This window comes from Vipera berus (genome assembly GCF_964194415.1).
Source record: "Vipera berus genome assembly, chromosome: 1".
Lineage (NCBI taxonomy): Eukaryota > Metazoa > Chordata > Lepidosauria > Squamata > Viperidae > Vipera > Vipera berus.
In genome coordinates, this window is record NC_138202.1 from 15266050 (window position 1) to 15293660 (window position 27611).

The 27611-nt window shown below is 43.7% G+C and overlaps 1 protein-coding gene across 1 annotated transcript in view; it reads right to left on the reverse strand.

The window, feature by feature from the left end:
- Nucleotides 1-27611, reverse strand: part of LOC308659841 (cartilage intermediate layer protein 2-like) — a gene marked incomplete at its 3' end in the record, with an annotated part of 31962 nt that continues 4351 nt past the window's right edge. Inside the window, exons 2-9 of the mRNA XM_081313865.1 lie at nt 21778-21879; nt 20135-20398; nt 15887-16078; nt 11006-11164; nt 9838-10152; nt 5308-5416; nt 2856-3013; nt 1-2384 (exon numbers count right to left, since the gene is read on the reverse strand). Coding sequence (XP_081169991.1) covers nt 1-2384; nt 2856-3013; nt 5308-5416; nt 9838-10152; nt 11006-11164; nt 15887-16078; nt 20135-20398; nt 21778-21879 — 3683 coding nt within the window. The remainder of the gene's footprint in view (nt 2385-2855; nt 3014-5307; nt 5417-9837; nt 10153-11005; nt 11165-15886; nt 16079-20134; nt 20399-21777; nt 21880-27611) is intronic.

A 27611-nucleotide genomic window follows, 5' to 3' on the forward strand; every position in this document is an offset into this window, starting at 1 on the left:
TCACTGTTGGATTGGAGAAGTACCCACTCTTCTTCGGCGGCTTGGACGGCGTGTAGGAAACATGGTCCGTAATCCAGATGGGTAAGCCACCACTTGAGAAGGGCCCCGGCGTTGTTCATTGGCTCCCATCTCACGGCGGATCTCGGTCAGCGTCTGGGATGGGGATTCAAGCAGGCGTTGGAAGAAGCTCTTTGTCCCGACTGGCTTTTCATAACAGGTAAAAGCCAGAGCTGTGCCCTGATCGGACTTCATCTCACGCGAAAAGCCATCCGAGGTGCCAGCAAAGCAGCGCCCAATTGCAATCTCCTTGGCAAGGTGTGGATTCTGGTCAGTCACGGTGTAGATGCCATAGTTGTGCCCCAAGGGATCTACTGGTGCCAACATGGTGAAAGCCCTGGTGTCATTATTCTCCACTACAGGCGGGTGACGGCTTAGATACTCCCTCAAGTAGCTGTTGACCGCGGTACGGTGGCAACTCCCTTGTGGGATGATAGATACTACAGTCCTGTCCACCATTCCTTGGTCAAACAACATCCCGCTGCATTTGAATTCAACACAGGCTGCCGAGCTGTTATGTATGTTAACGTCCCGGATGCTGCGGGAATCCCTTAGGCCATACAGTTGTCCCCGAGTCCTTGGATGACTGCCACCCACGTTTCGTGACCTCACCGTGTACTCATGTGGCCCATTAATCTTCACTTTGATATAACAGGCCCGGAATTCTTGAGGGTTAGGCCACCAGGAGAGGTAGTCTCCCGTCCAAGTGGTCAGGTCGGTCTCTTTAAAAGGCACAACATTATATTCATACTTGTCCTCTTCCACTCGGTAAAATCGGAAGTGGTTGGCTGTGACGGGGGCCTGATCACAGTCCTTCAGATTTCGATAGGCGTAAATGGGCCCGTTGGTCTCGTCAATGTTGTTCTGGTTGGGTTTGGCAAGGTTGATCTTGAAAGCAGTCTTCTTTAGGGCAGGGTCCTCATGATCAGTTCTCTGGTAGCCAAGCTTGTTGAGGTAAGGCTGAGAAACACCTATCGCACGAGGGTTGAGCTTCGGGCTTGAAGGAACAGCCTCCAATTCCTCTCCTCCCATGGTTGCTGTGACATAGGCTGTGTAGGCATCAGCCCTCTGACTATCACAGAAAGCAGGCAAACATGCACCATTGGGACCTGTCACCACACTATCAAATCGACCCCAGGCCCGAGGATTAGAAGGATAACCAGGTCTGGGCTCAAGATTGATGAGAGTCACAACAACTCCCTCCAGCTGCTCACTAGGGTAGAACTTTTCATTGATGTATGTTCTGACTTTGACGAAGCAGCGACGGTTTTCTGCAACGTCCAGATTGAATAGTCGCCTTTCCCGGATTTCCAAGTTGCCAATCAAGAAATTTCTCTCTTCCCTTTTCTTGCGTTTCTTCTTGGCCAGCTTGAGAGATGCTTCTTCCTCCCACAGGCCGGTTATAGGATTGAGGGACCAGAGTTTCATTTTCTCTGTATGTTCCAGCGTTTTGATGAGGTCAGTATCCATCTTTATCTCCACGCGCCCAATTTCTAAGCCCTGGTGTGTTTCTTCTTCCCAGAAATCCATCGAAAACATGCCATATGTTCTGAGAGGGAAGAGATCCCCTTCGGCATTGATGAAATTCAGGTCACTGGAGGCAGTACTCACTGTACCAGTGTCACGTGGGTCCACAAAAGTAACGCTTGCCTTGACGGTCCCATTGTAGACCTGCCCATCAGATCTGAAGAAAGATCCAGGTGGGATGACTATCTCCCCAATAGGATTTTCTCCAGGTACTTCTCCCAATGGAATGGTATTAGACTCCATTGATGCCAGGTCAATGGGCTTCTTCTTCCTCATCAGTTTGACTTCCTGGTAAACAGCCCCACCACGTTGGTCAAGTGGGAAAACCTTGATGGCATCTACAAATTTCTGCATCCGATCCACAAACTTGACCACGAGTCTCTCTGTGTTGGGTGGCACCTCTATAGTGAATGTGCCCTTATAACCAGTGAAGCCCATTTTCTCTGCACCCAGGTAGATCTCACCAAAGCGGAGAGGTTCACCATTGTCAGCTGCTGATGCTTTGCCCCGAACCAGGACTTTGGGCCAAATACAGGTGGCACAACCACACTCTGCAACCACTTTAATGGGAAGGATGTATCCTGTGCAATGGACCTCTCTCACTTCCATGCGTTGTGTTCCACAACAATGCTGTGTAGTGTCTTGGCACCGCAGGCCATCTGAAGTGTTTCCAGCACAGGGAGTACTGGGGCAATGACCCACATTGTAAAAGTAGGAACCTGTTGCCTCTTGAAAACAATCATCAGGGAGTTTTATGAGGTGTTCTTCTGGCTGGGCTCTACATGCTGGAACATCTGGACCTGAAAGAAAAAAAGAGGATGAGATTAGGTGTCCTGTAAAGACACAGATGTATTAGATTCCTGACACTTAGCAGAAGATATGAGTGACAGGCAAAAGTGGGTTGCTGAGATATCACAAGAGGTAGGTAGCAGACAGGCTTCTCAGTCCATCTTTGGTTCATGAGAAGGTAATAGTGCACGTAGATGGCCTCCAGCACCGAGAAAGATTTCAATCTGAAAACGTACGGGAATCCTGTAAAATTCAACACTGAACTCAAAGGCACAAACACACAAAAATTGTTACGGTCTTTCAACTCTTTATAAGCTGCCCACAGTTGCAGTCAGGTGGGCAGCCTTAAGGAATCAAACAAATTATGATTCATATACCACAGTAGCTATGCTCACCCAATACTGAGCCAAGCTCAAACAAACCGCATTATCCTGAAACCAGATATTGCAAGAAGGTCTTGTCACAAAAAAGCAGCTACTTACTTATTACTGTCAAATGGGCAGCAGAGGATTTGATTGAACTGTGGTCATTGCTGGCTTTGCAGTGGTATAAGCCAGCTTGGTGAGTTTTCAAATCATGTAACACTAAGCTTCCACTGTAATTGTACATTTTCCAGTTCAGGAGTGTTCCATTGTGATACCTAGAGAGGGAGAGAGGCGGAAAGGGAAAAAAAATCCAACTTATATTTGAATTGGCAGAAATTACCTTCTTCTTTGGTTAGTTCCACTCGCTAAACCTTCAAAAGCCGTCTAGAGGGAGTGGGCAGTCATATAATCTATCTATCTATCCATCCATCCATCCATCCATCCATCCATCTCTATATATCATTTATCTATATCTACACACACACACACACACACACACATACACAAGGTAAAGGTTCCCCCGCACATGCGTGCTTGTCATTTCCAACGAAAGGGGCCGGTGCTCATCTCCGTTTCAAAGCCGAAGAGCCAGCGCTTGTCCGAGAACGTCTCCGTGGTCATGTGGCCGGCATGACTAGACGCCAAAGGCACACAGAACGCTGTTACCTTCCCACCGGAGTGGTCCCTATTTTTCTACTTGCATTTTTATGTGCTTTCGAACTGCTAGGTTGGCAGAAGCTGGGACAAGTAACAGGCGCTCACTCTGTTACGCGGCACTCGGGATTCGACCCGCCAAACTGCCGACCTTCTGATCGACAAGCTCAGTGTCCTAACCCACTGAGCTACCGTGTCCCTTTTACATACATACATACATACATACATACATACACACACACATATATATATATATAAAAATATACGTACACATATCTTTGCTCTTCTTTTTCTTCACTTTTTAATTTTTTCTTAATTTGTATTAGTTTTTTTATCTTTGTATTGTTAAACTATAATAGAAAAAAGCTCAAGCTCCTACTGACTATACAGCAAATCATTCACTGCTCTCCACTTTTCACTTCCCAAACCCAGGGATTCTGGTTCTCCCAACTGAAAAAGTGTATCTAGACAAAGCCTCATTTCCAACCATCATCCTCACCTTTAGCTCACCCTGCCATTGGTTTTGAAATTTCTTAAAAAGAGTCTTTTGTTCGATTAAGAAAGCTTGATGAAGTAGCGGTGTGGCAGTAGGGCAGAAAGGGAACAGAGCCAAAGAACCAGGTTTCTCTCTTGTTATCCTGGCTTCAAAATTGCTTTTACCTCAGTTCAACCTATAACTTGAAATGTTTTGCAATCCTCTGTTTGTGTGTGTGTGTGTGTGTGTGTGCGCGCGTGCATGCGCACGCACGAGCCTCTATGCAAAAACACTCAGATAAAGAGTTCCTTTATTTTTTACATGGGATATTTTGGTGACATTTTCAGAAATGCTTTGATCCATGTTCCCCAATTGTATAATCTCAACTTTTTATAGTCTTGTTTTTAAAGAAGTATATATGGAATAGTTTAATGTATTTGGCTTCATAAAACCTAGCTAGGTTTTGGGGGAAAGAAAGGCAGCTCTTACTGGCAGCCTTTATTGGACTCAGAAGTGGCTGCGGCCAGAGACAGCAATGATTGATCAGGGTGTCCCAGGTTTCTACAAATGTTATCTGGCATCTACTGAAAAGCTGCTTTAGAGCAGGGGTGTCAAACTGCCGGCCTGCGGGCTGCTTGCATCATACGGAGGCTGCGCCCACCCCAGCTCCGGCAATGCAAAAAAAAAGTTGCGATATGCCGCAACACATCACGTGACGCAGCGAGTTTGACACCCGTGTTTTAGAGGATTTCACGTGAATGACCGGTGTCAGGATAGACTGACGTTATTTTTTAACAGTTCTTTTTTGGGGGCTTGTGTTTTAATTGACCCAATCTTACTCTGTTTGCTTGTTTCTTAATCCGATGCTCTCAAATGTCTGAGAGTCTCCATTAAGAATGGCAAGTTTAAATTTGAAAGAGAAATAAATTTGAATTTTGATTTTCCCATGAAATGTTAAATCTGCTAATCTTCCTCAGCCTGAAATCTGCGCTGCAAAATAACAGTTGATGACTAGATGGCAGCGAAGAGATGCAGAAAACTCGATAACTTCCCTTCCACCTGTTAGGGATGCAGTTTTTCCTGTTTGTTACCTGCAGCTCCAGCCTCAGTCTTCTCATCTGCAAAATGGTGCATAGCCCTGACGTATCATACAGGGATGTCTGATGAGATTATTGCTGGATAATACACAGCAAATTCACGTTTAAAAAAAACGAGAGCAAGTTGTGCAAGTTCCAAGGTTGTGATTACAACTTCCTCCCACAAAGAGAGGACTCTAAGGCAAAAATGATAGTAGCAAGAGAAAAAGGTTGAGGAACCCCTCCCCCCTTTTTTTTGTTCCCTCCATCACTTCAGCTTTTTATTCGAAGAGAATGAGTCAGACACAACTTCTAGTGTGAGTTTTTCTCTGCTCTCCTGACTTCCACCTTCAGCAGGACTCACCAGTAATATTTTTGGGGTTCAGGGTTGCCTTGGGCACTACAGCAGAACCTCACTTTTCCTCCAACCATCCTCACTTTTGATCCAGGACTGGTCACCATGTAAAGTTGTTCTGCCATGGATTGAAAGGAAGGAAGAAGGAAGAAGGAAGACAGAAGGGAAGAAAAAAGAGAAGGGAAGAGAAGAAGGAAGAAGGGAAGAGGGAAAGGAAAGAAAGGAAGAAGGAAGACAAAAGGGAAGGGAAGAGGGAAGGGAAGAAGAAAGAAGGGAAGGAAAAAGGGAAGAAGGAAGATGGAAAGGACGAGGAAGGGAAGGGACAAACAAAAACATTAATCTGATAAAAGTAAATTTGTTTCACCAAAACAGGCAATTTATGGATGATGAGTTTTCCCTTTGCCTTCCTTCAGTGTTTTATGGATTGGCTATGGCTCCAAACTGGCTAGCCAACTTCCAATTTAGCTAGGACATTTTCCAACATTAATTCCGGAATTGAGCCGTGTGTAATTTGTCAGTTTTCACGGCTTTCAAGCGTTACACAACAAAGTTTACATCTAGCAGATGCTGTCACAGCATATACTGTTTCACAAGGTTGGGGGTTGTTATTTTTCTGGCCAAGTACAAACGCAGCCTGCTTTTGGGTTGCCTCACCAGCCAATCTGTTGAGAGAAATGGGTTAATTCAGCGGCCAGGTCCAGTGGTCTTTGACCCAGAGTTCAGTTGCCCTCTGCCCAACTCTGAAGATCACCTCTGCTGCCCTCAGTGCCAGTCCCACTGCCGCCTCTGTAGCCTCTATTCCAGCTTTCTGCCAGTTTTATGGTGCCTTGATTTCTCGTATACAGAGAATATTAGTGGTTAAGGTGCTGGCCTAGGAACCAGGAGACCATGAGTTCTAGTCCTGCCTTAGACATGAAAAACCAACTGAGTGACTTAGGGCGAGTCACTCTCTCTCAGCCCAGCCCGACTCACAGGGTTGTTGTTATGGAGAAAATAGGAAGAGGAAGGAGTATTAGGTATGTTTGCTTCCTTGAATGATTTATAAATCATAATAAAGATAAGATTTAAAAAAGTCAAATAAATAACCATTAATTAGACCCTTGTCTAACCATTAATTAGACAAAGGCTTTAGCTCTTCATCAAAATCTGGAACCAGCTAATCTATAGGGTGGGTGGGAGCTGCACAGTAAAGCAAACTTCCCATATTTAATTGGGGGCCTTCTTCACCCTGCAGATCAGGTACAGATAGTCCTCGACTTATGACTACAATTGAGCCCCAAATTTCCATTGCTAACTGAGATAGTTGTCAAATGAATTTTGCCCCACTTTACGACCTTTCTTGCCACAGTTGTTACGTGAATCACTGTGGTTGTTAAGTAAGTAACATGGTTGTTAACTGAATCTGGCTCCCCCACTGACTTTGCTGGTCAGAAAGTCACAAAAAGTGATCAAATGACCCTGGGGCATTGCAACCGTCATAAATATGAGACAGTTGCCAAGTGTCTAAATTTTGATCATGAGACCATGGGGATCCTGCAACTGTCATACAATAAGCGTGAAAAACAGTCATAAGTCACTTTTTTCAGTGCCTTTGTAACTTCGAACATCCATTAAAGGAACTATCGTAAGTCGAGGATTATTTATATAGGGCCTGTCCAGCAAAGCAAGAAAACCAAATTACTGCATGCTCCTACCGTGCCTGGCAGCCTGATTGGCTGTCCTGATTGAAAAATGACAGCTGATGGCAAATGGATAGGAGTTGGGGATGTCTGATAAAGTGTTTTTTATCCCACAGCCTTCCCCTCCTACCTGTGGCCTGGGGGCTTGTTTTGGTACAGCCCAGGGATAGGCAACCTTGGCTCTTTTATGACTCGTGGACTTCAACTCCCAGAATTCCCAAGCCAGCCATGCTGAGGGGAAAGGGAGAGGTTTCCAAGCTGAGCCATGCTGGCTCAGGAAATAATTAATAATAATAATAATAATAATAATAATAATAATAATAATAATAATAATAATAATAATAATAATAATAAGAAGAAGAAGAAGAAGAAGAAGAAGAAGAAGAAGAAGTTGGAAGGGACCTTGGAGGTCATCTAGTCCAACCCCGTGCTCAGGCAGGAAACCCTATACCATTTCAGACAAATGGCTGTCCACTCTCTTCTTAAAAACTTCCAGTGTTGGAGCATTCACCGCTTCTGGAGGCAGGTTGTTCCACTGGTTAGTTGTTCTAACTGTCAGGAAGTTTCTCCTTAGTTCTAGGTTGCTTCTCTCCATGATTAGTTTCCATCTGTTGCTTCTTGTCCTGCTTTCAGGTGCTTTGGAGAATAGCTTGACTCCCTCTTCTTTGTGACAGCCCCTGAGATATTGGAACACTGCTATCATGTCACCCCTCACCCTTCTCTTCATTAAATTCTGGGAGTTGAAGTCCACGAGTCATAAAAGAGCCAAGGTTGCCTACCCTTGGACTATAACCCTTTGAAAAGACAACTAAATCATTCAGAACAAGCCATCCGCCAGTTGTCCGGTGACCTGTTTTGAGAAAGGGCACATCCCTTGATGGCCCATCAAGTCCCATCTCAAAACAAGCTACTAGGCCGCTGAGGGGCAGCTTATCTTGCCATGAAGTTCCTCTCCCCATCCACTGGCTGTCTGGAGCTGAAGGTACAAAGCACCCAGTGGCTATGCGTTGAAGAAAGGAAAGAGAGGACCCCGGAGGAAGGGATGCACACAGCCCCATTCCAAGGTGGCCAACGTATTCCAAAGCGCCTGAAGGCAGGACAAGAAGCAACGGATGGAAACTAGTCAAGGAGAGAAGCAACCTACAACTAAGGAGAAATTTCCTGACTGTTAGAACAATCCATTAGTGGAACAACCTGCCTGTGAATGCTCCAACACTGGAGGTTTTTAAGAAGGGACTGGACAACCATTTGTCTGAAATAGTATAGGGTCGTCTGCTTGAGTCGGGGGCTGGACTAGAAGACCTCCAAGTTGCCTTCCAAGTCTGTTATTTCTGTTATTCGACAACATGTTTGTCCTGCCGTCTTTAAGTTTCCTGAATATACTCCTTTAGAGTTGGAATGACCAAAATGAGTTATGCCTATCCCCATCATGGGCTAAGGATGAGATGAAGGCAATGACATGGGTAGAAGGCCAAAAAAAGAGGCCTCCAGGGCATCTTCATGCTGTGGCTAAAACACAGTTTGGAAGATCCCAAGCACGTTCCAAGAATGCCACATTGGGGGGAAAAAGGGATGTCTTTTTTTGCTTGATCAGGAGCCCCAATCAATCAATTTTATCAGCTTCTCAGGGAGCCTGTCATTCTCTATACATTGGGCTTTAATGTTGGCAGCTTTTAAGATTGGCAGCCACATTAAATACCACCCAAGACTCACTATTCCTGCAGATGAAACCACTCTTGGTGCTTTCTGGAGATTTCTTCCCTGCCAGCTGACATCTCCCCCTTTATTCCCTCTCCAGCCTGGCTCCACATTGCACTTATGTGGAAAATAACTGGAAGTAGTGAGGAAATTTAAAAATACAAATATATATGCTTTTAGTATTATCATAGGGACACGGTGGCTCAGTGGGTTAGGACACTGAGCTTGTCGATCAGAAGGTCGGCAGTTTGGCGGGTCAAATCCCGAGTGCCGCGTAACAGAGTGAGCACCTGTTACTCGTCCCAGCTTCTGCCAACCTAGCAGTTCGAAAGCATGTAAAAATGCAAGTAGAAAAATAGGGACCACTACGGTGGGAAGGTAACAGTGTTCAGTGCGCTTTTGGTGTCTAGTCATGCCGGCCACATGACCACGGAGACGTCCTCGGACAAACGCTGGCTCTTCGGCTTTGAAACGGAGATGAGCACCGGCCCCTAGAGTCGGAAACGACTAGCACGCACGTGTGGGGGAACCTTTACCTTTACCTTAGTATTATCATGTAATCATATTTTATATTTTATAATAATCATTTTATAATCAATTGCCTGAGTAGATGCTTTGAGTATATGGGGAAAAATACAAGCCTCAAATGGAGGGAGGGGGAGAACAGGAGTTACCATGGGGCCCAGTGTGAGTCATCATCTAGGAATTGTTTATAAGCACCTTCTGGTGCCTGGTACCCCTGGCAGGTGTAGAAGATGGGAGACATCTCTCCTCTAGAATTGATAAGCATGTACATATATGGTCTGAGTAAACAGGATAGTAGGAGAGGGATCTTATTAGTATAATGTAAGCAAACAGGGGCAGAGATAATGTATTCTGTTTAGGCGCTTCTGATAGATTGTAACCTCCAAAGCCTAAGCCAATGGGGCCATGGGGGAGGGAATGGGGTGTTGCGATAGGATGTATAATAATATGTCATTTTGGAATTTGGGGGTGTGGTTCAGAGCTTGGCTACATTGCATTGTTTGCCTTCCTGAATCCAACATGCTTTGCAAACTGTTACTTTTTAGACTTTGTTGTGAAGTCTAATAAACTTCTTTTCTATTTGTAACTCAAACAGAATGGATTTCAATTTGTGTCTATTTTTGTGTCTAACACTTACCCAGTCTCTGGAGTATGATCTCCACCACAGAGGTCCCAGAGCCGTTGACGACAGTTGAGGCGCTACCTGGTGCAAAGCGCTCAAGCTTAGCACTGACGTCGGTGCTATTGCCAGCACAGATGCCACGGATGGTGAACTGGCCCCAACGATTGCTTTGGGCCAAGGGCTCTAGAGGCTGGCCTGCGAGGGATATCTGGGCATTGGCAAGGGGCATCCCATCGGCCCTCCGTACATTGCCCAAGAGTGTGTGGTTGGGACAAATGCAGCCAGTACAGTCTTTGTTGGGGATGCCAATGGCGCAGCTGAGCCGGCAAGCTAAGGAGAGAGAACCAAGAGGGTGCATTAAGAGTCAGGGCTTGTTAGAGAAGGGGAGGAGCAAATGGGGACTTACAAGGAATCGAGGTCTGCTAGCTTTTCATGAGAGATGCAGCGATTCCCAAGAAAAGGGCTTGCAAGAAGCATGGATGATGATGTGGCAAAATTAGGGAATGTGGAGGCACTTTTCTTCAACCAAGGCCGAAAGCTGCCTGTCCTGCACCTGACTGCCTAAATTATATCCTTTGTATTTTCTTCTCTCTCTCTCAGGGAGAGTTTCTTCCCTTCCAGAGGAAAGATAGCTTATCTCTTCCTAAACTGCTTTTCTTTGTGTACAGGCTGCACTTCCCTGAAAGGTGCAAATCAGCTCAGCTCTGCAATCACGATTAGCTAATTAGCACCTTGGCCTACCTTGTGCTGCTGTCTGAAATTGCCCTGGTCCTGTTTTGTATCCTAAGTAACCAGGAGCACTTAAGCTTTCTGGCACCGAGGCGAGCCTTTCAGGGTGTATTCCCCAGTGTATGATTGTAACCTCTTCCTTTGCGCTGTGAGCATAAAAAACAAACATCGATTTCCCCTTTGCTAATTATCCCGGAACCAAGGGGAGGATTCCGAAAGGTGGGGAGGGGGGGGACAGTGGGGAAAAGGCCTGCCCCACCCCCCCACCTTTTGGAAGCTTACAATCATACATTGGTATTCATCCTGCAAATTCTACGTCAAGTGTTCGACGTGCGGATTAACAGAAACTTTGCCTTTTGGAATTTGTGGTGGGGACAGTGAGGGCCACAGAAATATGCCTACGAGTCACATAACCTTTGAATAAAGCTTAAATCCATTCAGAGAGGTTCATTACCTGGACAAGGTACGTTGGAGCATGTCTGCACCTCCAGGGGACGCCCCACACAATGTGAGTGCTTAGTTTTTTGACAACTTCTACGACGCACGTGCTTCCCGTCACTGCCGCATGTTTTTGAGCAAGGACTCCAGGCTCCCCATTGGCTCCATTTGAGTTCTGAGGGCGAGAGAAGCCACTGTTACTAATAATCAATGGCGCATTTGCCTTCATGGAACAACCTGTCCAACTGAAATTGTGTCAAGTGTGTCAATTTTCTGAAATTGACACACATGACATCAGCCCTACACATTTTTATTTGGACTGAGTCCTCTGGAAATCAATAGCTTTGGAGCAGTGATGATGTTACTTAGTTGGGTAATGAAACCTCTTCAAATATCACCAAGGACCCCACAGTTCAGCCATGTGCTACAAATGTCTCTTCTGTTGGCAATCAACAGCTTGTGTGCCTGTGGAGATGTGAATATGATTGTGCTTCAAAATCTGTGATCAAGAAAACTTGCTGGTCACCTTTGTCCCCGTTTATTTAGAAATCCCATGAAAGAGTTTTAGTTGAGGTGTGTTCATATAATAACATGCCAATTTTGGGTGTATATGTACTTCTCTAAACAAAACAGAGATCCATGGGTACCCATCACTTAAAAAACCTTTTTTGTGAATGCATATTATATTGATGTTCTTCAGATTTTAGTCCCAACGTCAAGGAAGGATGTGAAGATTACTTTGGAAGGTCAGATCTCTTGGCACAAGAAACATTTCGCCTCTTAAAGCACGAACATTAAAGTGGCTTTGGGCACCCTGCCCTGTCTTGCATTGCAAAGCTCTTTTGGAACCGTTGACAACGGTCCCGCTTTTCTTTTCCTTCCTCTCCAGCCTCTGCTCCCAAGCCACAAACACTTCTGGTTTCTTCTTTTGTTATGAATTTATTCTATGATTTGTGCAAATATATATATCTCCATGTGTGTGAAACCAAGTAAAGCCTCAATGTCTCTCCCAACAAATTTTGGAACAGCAATTCTTGTTCCTGAGAAGGTAAGCAAAAAGATACAAGAAGTTGGCTTGTTTCTCCAATCCAAAGCCCCAGACTCACATTTTGAACAGAGAAAATGCTGGAGTTTTTCCCTAAGAGAATGTCTGCCTACCACGTTATTAAATGCCACTGGAGAGTTGTACCACCTTTTCAGTCAATCAGAACAGAGCTGGAAGGGACCTTGGAGGTCTTCTAGTCCAACCCCCTGCTCAAGCAGGAGACCCTATACCAGGGGTAGGCAACCTCGGCTCTTTTATGACTCATGGACTTCAACTCCCAGAATTCCTGAGCCAGCCATGCTGGCTCAGAAATTCTGGGAGTTGAAGTCCATGAGTCATAAAAGAGCCGAGGTTCCCTACCCCTGCCCTATACCATGTCAGACAGGTGGCTGTCTAGTCTCTTCTTAAAAACCTCCAGTGGTGAAGCACCTACACCAGTGGTGGCGAACCTATGGCACGCGTGCCAGAGGCGGCACTCAGAGCCCTCTCTGTTGGCACGCACGCTGCCACCACCAGCAGCTCTATCAGGCCACCGCCGCCGCCCAGAAAAGGAGCTCTGCCCAGCACAAAGAAGTCGAAGCAGCCGATTAGCAAGCTCGAGTAGAGCAGAGGTCACCAACCATTGTCGATTGGCGGACTGGAAGGGAGGGGGAAGCATTTTACATGCGTGCCTGCACGCACGGGGCCGTGCGCATGCACGTGCTGCAAAGGGGGCGGGGCTAGTGCCTGCATGATACTCACTAGCCCTGCCTCATTCTTGCGTGGTGCAGCACCTTGTATCTGCACCCCGCGGCCCCTGTATTTGTGCCTTGCAGCACGGTGGCCCATTTTTGCGCCCCTGGTTTTTGCGTGTCAGAGGCGGCACTCAGAGGTGCCTCCCTGCTCCCCCCCCCCAAGGGCACCACAATGCCGATGCACCACTGGCACTTTGCGATAAGTGGGTTTTGGGTTGCGGTTTGGGCACTCGGTCTCTAAAAGGTTCGCCATCACTGACCTACACCTTCTGAAGGCCAGCTGTTCCACTGGTTAATTGTCCTCACTGTTAGGAAGTTTCTCCTTAATTCCAGGTTGCTTCTCTCCTTGATCAGTTTCCAACCATTGTTTCTTGTCCTGCCTTCTGGTGCTTTGGAGAATAGGTTGACCCTCTCTTCTTCGTGGCAGTCCCTCAAATACTGGAATACTACCATGTCACCCCTAGTCCTTCTTTTCTCTTGACTGGCCCTATCCAATTCCTGCAACTGTTCTTCATATGTGTTTGTATCCAGGCCCTTAATCATCTTAGCTGCTTTTCTTTGCACTTTTCCAAAAGTTTTTATTTATATAATTTTTTTATACATACATACATCGGACAGATAAATTGGGTTGGCAAAGGAGAGGACCATTTAGCAGCAACTTTTGGGTAGAGAAGAAGCAGGAGGTACAAAATCATAATGAGGAATGAATGTTCAACTTTTTTTCTTCTTCTACCCTCCCAACTCCATTTCCTTTTGAGTTGGACCTTTTCTAGTATAAGTCTAAAAGCAAGAGATACCTTAATCATGGTTTTTGCATGCCACTCTGGGAGGCTTTTTTTAAGGCTGAAGAGCAAGACTATAATGTAGTAGCAAAAGTGACAGACTGTGGCAAAAAGAGGAAGGACTGAATTTGTGAGTCTACAAAACACAGTACATAAGAATAACGTAAGATACATTAGGTGTAAAAGAAACCCATTTAAAATAAGTTTAGGAAGAGGAAGCAAATGTGTCTTCAGAAAAATAAATGGTAATACATTTTGGCAAAATGATACTTCTTTATTCATTAGACTGATATCCCATCTTAGCTCCAGGAACTGCAGGGATAAATAGTATTCCTTCTGATTTTTACCTTTACCTTAATCCAATGGTGTAGATTACTTACAGAGAGTGTGACTGGCCTCAAATCAACTAAAATCAGGCTCTAGTTTAGTAGCACCTTTTCTGCTCAACAAATTTTATTAAAAAGCGTATGTTGTATAACTACTACTTCATTTTGGCTACCAAAGACTAACACAGCTCTCTTTCTGCATTGTTGCTGTGTTCCAAATGCAATTCCATACTGGCTGCATTACACAAATACAGGTAGTTCTCGACTTATAATAGTGTGTTTAGTGACTGTTCAAAGTTACAACAGCGCTGAAAAAAGGGAGTTATAACCGTTTTTCACATGACCGTTGCAGCATCCCTGTGGTCACATGATCGAAATTCAGAAGCTTGGCAACTGATTCACATTTATGACAGTTGCCGTGTCCCTGGGTCATTTGACTACCTTTTGCAACCTTCTGACAAGCAAAGTCAATGGGGAAGCCAGATTCACGTAACAACTGCGTTACTAAGTTAACAGCTGGAATCATTCACTTAACAACTATGGCAAGAAAGGTCGTAAAATGGGGCCAAACGTACTTAAGAACTGTCTCACTGAGCAACAGAAATGTTGGGCTCAATTGTGGTCATAAGTTGAGGGCTACCCGTATAGCAGGAGTTTGGCCAGTCACTCTTAGCCCAACCCACCTCACAGGGTTGTTGTGGGGGAACAAGAAGGAGGACGTAGGTATGTTTGGTGCCTTGAGCAGATTAAAGGGTTTTTTAAATGGTTTTAAGGTTTTTATTGGTTGTAGTTGGGGCTATAGATATAGTTTAATTTTAATTTAAATATTTGTATTTTACTTGTATTGTATTGTTGTTAGCCGCCCTGAGTCCTTTGGGAGATAGGGCGGCATATAAGTCCCATTAAATAAATAAATAAATAAAAATCTAATAAATAAAATAAATGCAATGGCAGGATTAAACCGATTGACCCAGAGGTTCAGAAGGAAGAAAGACTGAGTAGCAAATTATAAGAGGGCAGCAATTGGAAAAACTATTTGATCAATTTTTTATTGTTAGTGGCACAGGCTTTTCTCACTTGGAACCCCTAGTTGGGCATCACAGGTCAACTGCCATCCCTGGAATTCCCATCACCAACCTCAAGAAAACACACTGTGCCTGGCTGATATTTTGGATCATTTTTTTTGACAAAGAATTTAGACAAAGTTGATAGATGTGTGTGTACTTAGGGTCAGATTCACCTCTTAGCCCCATCAGAACAAGGGATCGAGTGTCAGATCTTCTGGACAAAAATGTTTAATGCTTGCCCAAAAACGTATTTGGCAGGAAACCTTGGCAGGGATGATGTTAATTAAAAAGGAATTGCTTTGCCCATAAGAACAGAAGCTCTCTGGCCCTTTGGAGACCGCAAGGCCATTGCTAACATTCCTTGCAGGTGATGTCGTGACCCCAGGCATGGCGTGGTAAAGCTACGTTCACTACCCAGGCAAGTAGAGAGTTTCCTGTCTTGAAAAATGCCACTGGTTTCACAGGGAAAAATATCTAGATGGCATTTCGGACCTCGAGAGCCAGTTTGGTGTAGCAGTTAAGGCATCAGGCTAGAAACTTCTAGTCCTGCCCTGGGCCCAAAGGCAGCGGGGGTGACCTTGGGCCAGCCTTAGCAACGAGACAATGGCAAACTACTTCCAAAATCTTGCCAAGAAAACTTCAGGGAACCTGTCCAGGCAGTCACCAAACTGACCTGAAGGTGCCAAAAAAAAAAAAAAGAATTCAGAGATAGGATGTGGGTGGGAAAATGTCAGGGGGTGAAATAAAAATGAGGGGTGGGAAGAGTTTAATAATATATTCCTCCATTTTGGTAATAAGAGAGACTATACAAACTTTGTTTGAATTCCTTGTCAAAAATGATCCAAAATATTTTATCTGCCACCAGATCCTCATGTTTCCATCCCCCCACACACACACACCAACCCCAATATGAAATTAAAATAGATTGAGGACTAAAATGAACCTTGGCAGGGTTCAGATCTGCAGGACCGACGTTCCATGGATTTCCCAGGGCATTTTGACAGGTGTCCCGGGACTGGTGCAGACTTCTTCAGACAGGTCCGGTGTCTGGTTTGGATGCCGCTGAGGCCACATGCTGTTTGGGAACAGGCACTCCAGGGAGACCAACTTGACCATCCTGGCTTCTGCACAGGATCTGTTGGGCAGAAAAAAATTAAAGGGAAAAGAAACTCAGAAAGTGAATTGTGTCTAAAACCGTGACGGTTTGGGCAGTAAACTCTTTACAAATGATGACCAAAGCTTTTCTTCTTAGATTATGTTATATTTCTTTGGGTACAAATAGAATACTAAAGAGTTATTCACCCATATTTCTTTGTTTACTTGGGGGGGGGGGAAAGGGTAACTACCATTAGAAGGGAGGTAGACTTGGCTGTCATCATGGATCCAAGAAAAAGTGGGATGTTGGTAGGTAATGGAACAATCATCTATGGAGATTCATGCAGGTCATGGTTGTCCCAGTCAGAGTTGAAGAAGCTTCTTGGATGAGAAGCGAAATATCTTCAAAGAAAAACAAGAAAGTCTTGAAAAAGCACCTTTGGGACAATCATGACCTGGATGACTGAGAATCTCCATAGACATTTAGCCATACGCTTTGAGACGAACCCCCTTTGAATGGTGCGGAAGTATTGTTAGGACTATGTCTATTGCCTAACTGGTTGGGTTGGCAATATATAAACCAAGACTGTATGGTTGCAGTTAAAGCTGTAATGTATACCTTTAATAGTGAATGCACTGCGCTATAATTTCTGCTGATTGGTCAGCAATGTCCCTAATGGCCATAAGAGGGAGCTAGAGACATGGCTTCTTTCTCTCTGTTACAATTCACGTCTCTGCTATTGATTACTGTTTGTCGTGGTTTGTGGTTTGCTTTGCTACTGTATGCAGAACCTGAAGAACTGTGATTAATGTGTTTTGACTTACTGCCTGGTAAGACGACTCTGTAGTGGATCATCCTTGGATTGTTGCTATCGGCTATACTTTAAGTATCTGCTCCTTGGTGGAGCAGTGGGCTAATGCCTCCTTAAGTAACACCAGCTGCCTGCAATTAGTGCAGGTAGTGCAATTAGTGCAGATTGGAGTCCCACCAGGCTCAAGGTTGACTCAGCCTTCCATGCTTCCAAGGTAGGTAAAATGAGGACCCAGATTGTTGGGGGCAATAAGCTGACTTTGTAATAATGCCGCTGGGGGGGGGCGAAAGCCCTAATAAGCAGGCATATACATAGAATGAAGGCTATTGCTAAGCACATTGGTTTGTGCTTTAAATTGTAAGCCATCCTGAGTCTTCGGAGAAGGGCAGGATATAAATGGGATTAAAAAAATATGACCTGGACTGTTTCTTGGACTGTGCTATTACTTTATCCTACAAGTAAACTCTTTACACAACTCAGTGTATCTGTGTGGTTGCTGTACACAATTCATTACTCTCACAATCCTGTTTTTCTGTGCAAGCTCTTGTGTTTTTTTAAGAGTACCTCTGCATATCCTTTTCAAGTATGAACGGATTTCCAAAAATTGCAGACTACAGGAACCCTTAGCGCTTCAGTTTGAGACACAGACAACACAGACTCATCCCCAACACCTGTGCCTGTGTTCAAGGGACACAGGGCAGAAAACATCCTGCAGGAAGCACAGCTCCACACACACAGTCCTTTCAGCAGTTCCAAGAAGGCTCCACACCCATTTGCACTACTCAGGTGACCTTGAGGACACGGACAAACCTCCAAGTAGCCTCAATGACTCTCTAAAAGAATGCAAATGACCAGCTGTCTGCAAGGAGTATAAATCCTTCCATTCCCCCACCATCCAGTCAGAGCTGAAGCAGCTTCTTGGATGAGAAGCAAAACGTCTTCAAAGAAAAACAAGAAAGTCCAGTTGCCTCTTGAAAAAACACCTTTGGGATATTGGAATGATCAAAAACTACTTTTAAAAATGTCTGTATTTCCAGATCTCCCCCTAGTCACCAGAATTTGGGGAACTAATCACATGACTAATTAAATGGCTCCCATCAGTTGCCTTGTTAATATCCTGGGCTGCTCAAGAAAGCCTAGATTTTTCATGCTACTCTTCATGAAAGATAATTAAACTTCATCCCCAAAATTTTGGGAATCTCCAGACTATGTCTAGGGGCAGAGTTCACCAGGAGAGAATGTTGTAAGGTCCAGCCTACTCAAACAAACTTATGCCATTTAGTCTGAGCATAAGGATTTGCATTGGACCCTCAACCTAGCTAGAGAATTCTGGGAGTTGAAGTCCACACATCTTAAAGTTGATAGCTTTGAAAAACACTGCTCTTGTCCAGGTGTGTCAAACTGCCAGCTCGTGGGCTGGATGCGTCATGCTGAAACTGCACCCACCCCAGCTCCGGCAATGGGGAAAAAGTGATATGTCGTGACACGTCACCTGACGTGGCGAGTTTGACACCCCTGCTCTAATCTAAGGGCTTCAACTGATTGTGTATACCAGTAATTAGAATGTCAGATGATGACTAAAGAAATTTATATTCAGTTTTCTACTCAGCCTTTCACTTCCTGCCTCAGTTTATACAAGCTACTTAGTACAGCAGTGGCAATAGTACCAAACTGTTAAATTTCAACAGACTTGTTTTTTTTTGTGGCCAACCATATTGCATGTATCCCCACATTGGATTAGTTTGTGATTCAGCATATTGTGAACCCAGAAACAGAATTAACTTAACAAATAGGTCAGATGGATTGTATAAACGGGGCCACTAGGTTCATGATTACTTCAATAGATTTGGCATAATAAATGGAAACATTTGGATAAAATCTGAGCATTTTCAATAACAGCTGGGTTGCATCTTTGCTTCTATTTAAATGCAAGAGAAGGGAACTTCATTGTGGGCACAGACGGAAGGCTCTCTTAGTTATAGGTCTTCCTCTTTTCTTCTCACAACAACCCTGCAATGTAGAATGGGGACGAATAACTGTCCCAACATGGCCTTTTGAGCACTTGCGAAGTGTAAGTCAGAGCAGGGAGGCAAGACAGAAACATACAAAACTGATGGCAGAAAAAGACCTACGGGTCCATCCAGTTTGCCTTTGAGGGTTTTTGTTTTTTATTTTTTCTTAATTGTCAGATGATGGACATGCGTTTGTCCAAAGCATGTTTAAACTCAGTTACTGATGACTGACCCACTATCTCTGCTGGTAGTTTGTTCCAAGCTTCCTGTGAAGTAATACTTTCTAGTGTTACTTTTGAACTTCCCTCCTGTCAGTTATGTCCCCATGTTCTTGATTTTTACTTAATATTGAAAATACTGCTTTCTAGAACCTTATTCCCATCCTTAATATATATTTAAAGGTCTCAAGCATATCACCCTTTCCCTTCTGTCATCCAGGCTGTACAGATTCAGAGGCCCAAAGTCCAGACTGGTAAAAGAAATGAACACTTTGGTTTGGCATTTAGCATTGGAGTTGCCATGACCATAAAAATCAGACAGAATTACAGAAGGGCCTAAACCCCTGCTCCAACAGGAGATCCTTAATAACAGAATAAGATTTGGAAGGGACCGTGGAGGTCTTCTAGTCCAACCCCCTGCTCCAACAGGAGATCCTTAATAACAGAATAAGATTTGGAAGGGACCTTGGAGGTCTTCTAGTCCAACCCCCTGCTCCAACAGGAGATCCTTAATAACAGAATAACAGAATAAGATTTGGAAGGGACCGTGGAGGTCTTCTAGTCCAACCCCCTGCTCCAACAAGAGATCCTTAATAACAGAATAACAGAATAAGATTTGGAAGGGACCGTGGAGGTCTTCTAGTCCAACCCCCTGCTCCAACAGGAGATCCTTAATAACAGAATAACAGAATAAGATTTGGAAGGGACCGTGGAGGTCTTCTAGTCCAACCCCGTGCTCCAACAGGAGATCCTTAATAACAGAATAACAGAATAAGATTTGGAAAGGACCATGGAGGTCTTCTAGTCCAGCCCCCTGCTTAAGCAGGAAACCCTGTAACATTTCAGACAAACGGCTGTCCAATCTCTTCTTAAAAACCTCCAGTGTTGGAGCACCCACAACTTCCGGAGGTTCCTGTACCATTTCCTACACCAACTTCCTACGCCGTTTAAGACAAATGGTTTTTGCAGTAAGAAGAAACTTCCAGTGTTGGAGCACCCACAACTTCTGGAGGCAAGTTGTTCCATTGATAAACTGTTATTATTTCACACTTACCCACAGGGCAGAGGAATCGAACGTGATAGTTGGAGCAACTCTTATTGCTGGGCTGTTCTTTGTTGAGGCAGTGGAAGCCTTCTTGGGGGCTGAAGCGCACGACTTCCCCCACTTCCTGGGGCAGCTCCCACTTCGTGGTACGGGCTTGGATAGAGAAGGGCCGGGCACAGATGCGCTTGGGGTAGTAGAATCGAATGGCCTCCAGCGTCTCGAAATCTCCTTCGCCTCCAGGATGGTCCACATTGAACCAAGAGGTCCATTCCCCTGCAAGTAGGAGTGGATGGAAAAAAGACTCCCATGACTTTTTGTGGTGTGTGGAGGGCTGCTACTCTACAACAGGGCTTTCCACACCAGGCCATTTAGAAGGAGGCCCATTTCACAGAAAGCAAGAGTTGGTGGGTTCACAGAGAAGCCCAAGCATTATTTCAAGAAGTGGGGTTTTCTTGGCATCCCCATTTATTAGGACAAGAGACCAAAACAAGGGAGAGAAAAATAAATTCATAATATGCACTGAGAAGGGCAGAAGAGGTAGTTTGCAAATGGGCTTTCTCCACTTTATTTCTGTTTCACATTTATAATGATGCCTAACTCACAACTCGGGGTGTCTCACAGCAAAAATAAATAAAATATAACAATAAGCAATGATGGAAAAAGAAATCCGTTGTTATATCAATTGTATATGCTAAGGACACTTGTGGTTCACATGTATATTATGCAAACACAGCAATTGTTAACCCAGATTCTTACTATACAGGTAGTCCTCGACTTACAATCATTTGTTTAGTGACCGTTCAAAGTTATAACGCCACCGAAAAAAAGTGAGTTATGACTGTTTTTCACACTTAGCCATGACAGCATCCCCGTGGTTACATGATCAACATTCAGACACTTGGCAACTGGTTCATATTTATGACGGTTGTAGTGTCCAATGGTCATGTGATCACCTTTTGCAGCTTTTAGACAACCAAAGTCAATGGGGAAGCCAGATTCAGTAACAACCATGTTAGTAACTTAACTACTGGAGTAATTCATTTAATAACTGTGACAAGAAGGATCATAAAATGGGGCAAAACTCACTTATCAATTGTCTTGCTTAGCAACAGAAACTTTGGGTTGAGTTGAGATTGTAAATTGAGGATTACCTGTAATGAATTTTTTCCTAATACTAAAAAGCTTTTGTTGAAAATAAAACTTCATCTTTTCATGATTTCAAAGCCATGTTTTATAAGAGGAGAAGGACAGTTGTAAAAAAAAACAACCAATCCAGAAAGCTCTTAATTCCATTTTTGGAATTATCTATGTTCTTTTCTAGTTTAAGCCTGATTAAAAAGAAATCAAAGAAAGAATTGAGAAGAACTAAACAAAAGACAGAAGTCAATAGAAGGGAATGCTGGAGATGAAGTGTAGCTTGCAACATGAGGAGTGTCCACCAGGGAGGTCAAAAAAGTCTAGATGGTGGCCACAACTGCAATCAAAACATTGCCCTTTTTATATATACGACATCGCACACATTAAAAAGGGGTGGGCCTGTGCTTGCCCAGTCACAGCCACCATATTGACTCTTTGTCATCGTGGGCAGCCCTGTGTATCCTTATTTCTTCAAATCATGCATTAGCCTTCATATTTTTAAAAAGGTGACCCACCGACTGTTTTTTCATCAAGACGTGTCCTGGCTTTTATCCTTTTCTTTTGTTTAAGCAATTGTTTTGTCTTGGCTGCCTTAGAGTCATTTTTCATCTGCGGATCTGTGAAGAAAACCAAAAGTTCAAATAAAAAATAATATTTTTATACCTTGTGGTTAAGCTGTGGTTTACTGAATAATATATACCGGTACCTCACTGGGTTTAGAAAACACTCCTAGGCCAACACCAATCAACTGTATTCTGGCTGTGTTTACCTATTCAGCTAAACCATCCAGTCCTGGTTGGAAATCCAACTGCATTATTTATTAAATAGCTTTACAGTTTTTGATTGGCAGACAGATGAGGAACTGTAATCCACAAGTGGAGATGAAATTAAAAGGGAGTTCTCTGAAGGGCTCCTTATTTGCCCCCAGGATAACAACCAAAGCTCATTATAGGACTACAAATTTATGTATGTATGTATGTATGTATGTATGTATGTATGTATGTATGTATGAAATTTATTGGCCGACCATCCACCAACAGAGAACCTTGGTGGAGCAGTGGGCTAATGCCTCCTTAAGTAACACCAGCTGCCTGCAATTAGTGCAGGTTCGCATCCCACCAGGCTCAAGGTTGACTCAGCCTTCCATCCTTCCGAGGTAGGTAAAATGAGGACCCAGATTGTTGAGGGCAATTAAGCTGACTTTGTAATAATGCCACTGGGGTGTGTGTGAAAGCCCTAATAAGCAGGCATATACATAGAATGAAGGCTACTGCTAAGCTTGTAAGCCGCCCTGAGTCTTCGGAGAAAGGCGGGATATAAATGGAATTAAAATAAAATAAAATAAAATCTTACCGGAGGGTAACTCTTGGTGGCTTACAGTCATAAAATATGTTTATAGATATACATTTAAAACAAATTGCCCCCCCTCCCTTTAGCAGACTGTCTGATCCATCGGTGGAGTCATGGGAACTTTTGATTTACAGTATTAAACGAGGATGCACTCTTGCTACCAAACAGAGCACTCAAGGGATCAGTTGGGTAAATTGAAGACCATAAAACTCAGCTGTTTAAGATTCATTATATCAAAGCACTGCCATTAAAAAATAATAACAGTGCCCACTGGCGCTAGACTGAGATGGAATTTCATCAGCTATATTGAGGAAGGTGCCGGACAAGAAGCAGAGAAACTCAAATGCTAGTCGCCTCTCAGCCATGGAAGCTCACTGGCTGACTTTGGGCTACTCCCTCCCTCTCAGTCCAAGAGTCAATCAGGTGTAGCAGTGAAAGCGCTGGGCTAGAAGCAGATGCTAATCTCCCCTCAGCTGTGACAGCTCATTGGCTGATTTTGGTCCAGTCCCTCCCTCTCTGCTCAGGAGCCATTAGGTTTATGGGGAAGATCCTGCACTAGAAGCAGGGAGACCCAGGTACTAATCCTCGCTCAGCCATGGAAGCTCATTGGCTGAATTAGGGCCAGTCCTTCTCCCCCCCCCCCAGCGCAACTTACTCTACAAGGTTGTTGTGGAGAGGGAGTGCTATGTACACTGCTGATAAAGGCAGGGTATAGTTCTAATAAATAAGCTCAGTCTGATAAATAAATAAAAAATGTCCTGAAGTCTGCTTAAAGAATGCCCAATGGCATCCAGAAGCTGACCCAAAGACATATAGTTCCTTTTCCTTCTTCCTTCACCTGGCAAATCAGGCATTGCTACTGGGCCGGCTACTCTCCTTCAAAGAGGCTTCTGAAAAACCCCATCTTTTCTGCCATGCTTGTTTTGTTGTTGTTGTTAGCTGTGAAGTCATGTCCGACCCATCACGACCCCATGGACAACGTTCCTCCAGGCCTTCCTGTCCTCTACCATCTTCTGGAGTCCATTTAAGCTCACGCCTACTGCTTCAGTGACTCCATCCAGCCACCTCATTCTCTGTCGTCCCCTTCTTCTCTTGCCTTCAATCTTCCCCAGCATTAGGCTCTTCTCCAGTGAGTCCTTCCTTCTCATTAGGTGTCCAAAGGATTTGAGTTTTAGCTTCAGGATCTGGCCTTCTAAAGAGCAGTCAGGGTTGATCTCCTCTAGGACTGACCGGTTTGATCGCCTTGCAGTCCAAGGGACTCGCAGGAGTCTTCTCCAGCACCATAGTTCGAAGGCCTCAATTCTTTGACGCTCAGCCTTTTTTATGGTCGAACTTTCACTGCCATACATTGCAACTGGGAAGACCATGGCCTTGACTATACGCACTTTTGTTGACAGGGTGATGTCTCTGCTTTTTAGTGTGCTGTCTAGATTTGTCATGGCTTTCCTCCCGAGGAGCAAGCGTCTTTTAATTTCTTGGCTACAGTCCCCATCTGTGGTGATCTTGGAGCCCAGGAAAATAAAATCTGTCACTACCTCCATTTCTTCCCCGTCTATTTGCCAGGAATTGAGAGGGTCGGATGCCATGATCTTGGGTTTTTTAATGTTAAGTTTCAACCCAACTTTTGCACTCTCCTTCTTCACCTGCAACAAGAGGCTCTTTAGTTCTTCTTTACTTTCTGCCATTAGAGTGGTATCATCTGCATATCTTAGGTTGTTGATATTTCTTCCAGCAATCTTAATTCCAACTTTTGATTCATCTAGCCCTGCCTTTCTCATGATGTGCTCTGCATATAAGTTAAATAGGCAGGGCGACAGTATACAGCCTTGCCAGACTCTTTTCCCAATTTTGAACCAATCAGTGGTTCCGTGTCCAGTTCTCACTGTTGCTTCTTGGCCCACATATAGGTTTCTCAAGAGACAAATAAGATGGTCTGGTACGCCCATCTCTTTAAGAACTTGCCACAGTTTGTTATGATCCACACAATCAAAGGCTTTAGCATAGTCAATGAAGCAGAAGTAGATGTTTTTCTGGAACTCTCTAGCTTTTTCCATGATCCAGCGTATGTTGGCAATTTGATCTCTAGTTCCTCTGCCTCTTCGAAATCCTGCCTGTACTTCTGGTAGTTCTCGATCCACATACTGCTGGAGTCTAGCTTGTAGGATTTTAAGCATAACTTTACTAGCATGAGAAATGAGTGCAATGGTGCGATAGTTTGAACATTCTTTGGCTTGTTTTGTAGTACCATATAAACTGGAAGAAAACTATTATGGCTTATGTAATTATAACTAAGACTTCTCTACCCTTGTCCCCTTCAATACTGTTGGGACTAGAGTTTCCCATCAGCTGAAATCACAGAGCCTAATTACAAAGTCAAATGTCTTATCGAGGTGACCCAACTACTGTGTATTGTATTTACTTTACAGCAAGTTATAATCTATCTTTACAAAGACACAACATGCCCACCAGTGGAAATATTTGGATAATGTCTTACTAAAAAAAAGTTGATAATCTTAATGAAAGAAATAATTATTTCATTTAGATTGGCAGGACAATATCAACTTTGTAACAGATTAAAATGAAAACCCTTCAGGATACATTGAAATTTTAAAGGGCTTGTTATAGGAATGTTTTAATCTAGAAACTATTTATGGAATGTTTTTTTAATCCTTAATTTATTTATTTTTAATACAGTAGTGATATCAGCAAAGATATCTGGATTTAAACTTCAATAACTAAATGGTTGAGGAAAGCCACTTTGCTCATTTCATAATTATTTTAAAGAGTGTTTCTCTCATACTGGCTGGGGAATTCTAAGAGTTGAAATCCACACATTTTAAAGCTGCAAGCTTGAGAAACCCTGCTTTAAAGGCTAAATGTCGGTTCCTTTTTCTATTCCTTATTCAGACATTATTGATTATTAAAAGGAAGAAAGAAGGACAAGATTCCAGTGACAGGGACTGCAGGACTGCAGAGCAAAGCAACAAAGCCCCTGCCCTACATGTATCAGACAGCTTATCCCTGCTGTGCAGCCATGCTAGGAATCTTCCGGAACCAGCTAAACCTCATGCTGTGAATTTGAAATTTACCTCACCTTGAAGGTCACTCAATTCAGAGATGTAAACTGAGCAAATGTCAGCAGAGGAAGAAAGAATAAAATAAAAACCTCTCTAGGAAGAGTAAAACATCCAAAAGAAAAAGCACATGTCTCTTTTTCCCCCTCAATGTGCTATATTTTTATTTTGCCCTCTCTACTTTTTCAGAAGAAGCAACCCCAGAGAGTTCAGGAAAGTCACAATGGTGGCTGGGACGACATTTTTAAAGCAGTTATTTAGTCTTTTTTTTTTAACTCCCGTGGGTGCTGTGGTCCCAACTGGCATTAAAAAAACACCAAGATTCAATCCTGATGTGATCATATCTTCATGCAAAGTAGGAAACAGGTGGTTCTTTGGAGAAATGTTTGCAAGACAGATATTTAAACATATTGCTGTTTCTGTGTGGAGGAATAGACAAGCATCCCTATGAGGAATGGTCAAAGAACATTCTAGAATTACAAGGTTCAAAAGGGCCCTTAAAAAGGCCTTAGAATCAACCCACTATTTACTGCAAGAATCTAGATGAAAGTCTGCTGATGGCTATTGTTGTGTAGTGGGTTCTGAAAAGTATGAATGATGCCAGGCAGATGAGTACAGTCAAACAGCTCTTTATTAGGTGACCATAACTGTACTGGCTGGCTAGGGTTACATGTGCCCTTTATATACCTTGCCAGGTATGCAGTAGGCCAATCAGATTGAACCTCTTCTTCCCGCCAAACCATTTCCCGCCAGAACGGTTACAGTTCAACGCCTCCTAGTGGTGACTGTTATACATGTGTTTCTTTAACCCTAATACATAACAGCTATCCAACTTCATTCACAAAGGGGATCTTCCTATTCTGTTTGATGGAAAGCCAGTTTGGGAAAAGTGGTTAAGGCACTAGGCTAGAAACCAGAAGACTGTAAGTTCTAGTCCTACCCAAGGCGTGAAAGGCAACCTTGTGCCAGTCACTCTTTCTCAGCCTTAGAAAGGACGCAATGGCAAACCACTTCTAAAATTTTGGCAAGAAAACTGCAGGGACTTTTCCAGGCATTTGCCAGGAATTAACACTGATTTCCCCACCCCCACCTCTTCCACACCAATACACACATACACAGATAATCCAGCCATTTCCTTCCCTGGTAAGATGAGAAACACATAGTCCTTGACTTATAATCACAACTGCGATGTCAAACACAATTTTATGACCTTTTTCCCACAGTTAAGTGAATCACTACAGTTGTTAAGTGAATCACGCAGTTGTTAAATACGTCCAGCTTCCTCCATTGACTTTGCTTCTAGGAAGCCCACTGGGAAGGTTGCAAATGGCGACTACATGTACCTGGGACCCAGCAACTATAGTAAATACACACTGGTTGCCAAGTGCCCAAATTTTGATCACATGACTGTGAAGGTGCTATGACAAGGACTGGTCGTCACTTTTTTCACTGCCATTGTAACTTTGAATGGTCTCTAAATAAAGGGTGGTAAGTCGAGGACTACCTGTTTATTGTATTATATTCAAAATTATATTTATTTATTTATTATTTATTATTTGGATTTATATACCACCCCTCTCCCAAAGGACCCGGGGCAGTATACAGGGCAATTAAAACACTATATACAACACATAATATACAAAAATTAAAATAAATTAAACCAAGTAGCCCTAAACAATAAAACACTTTCTAAAATGTAAAATTTAAAATTTAAAATCTAAAATCCCAGTCCCTCAGTCCAGGCCGGCAAGTTCAAATAGCCAAGTCTTCAGGTTGCGGCGGAAAGAGCAAAGGTCGGGAGCCATCCGGAGCTCAACAGGGAGCTGATTCCAGAGGGCAGGCGCGCCCACAGAGAATGCTTTCCCCCTGGGGGCCGCCAGTTGACATTCCCTGACCGACAGCACCCTGAGGAGGCCCTCTCTGTG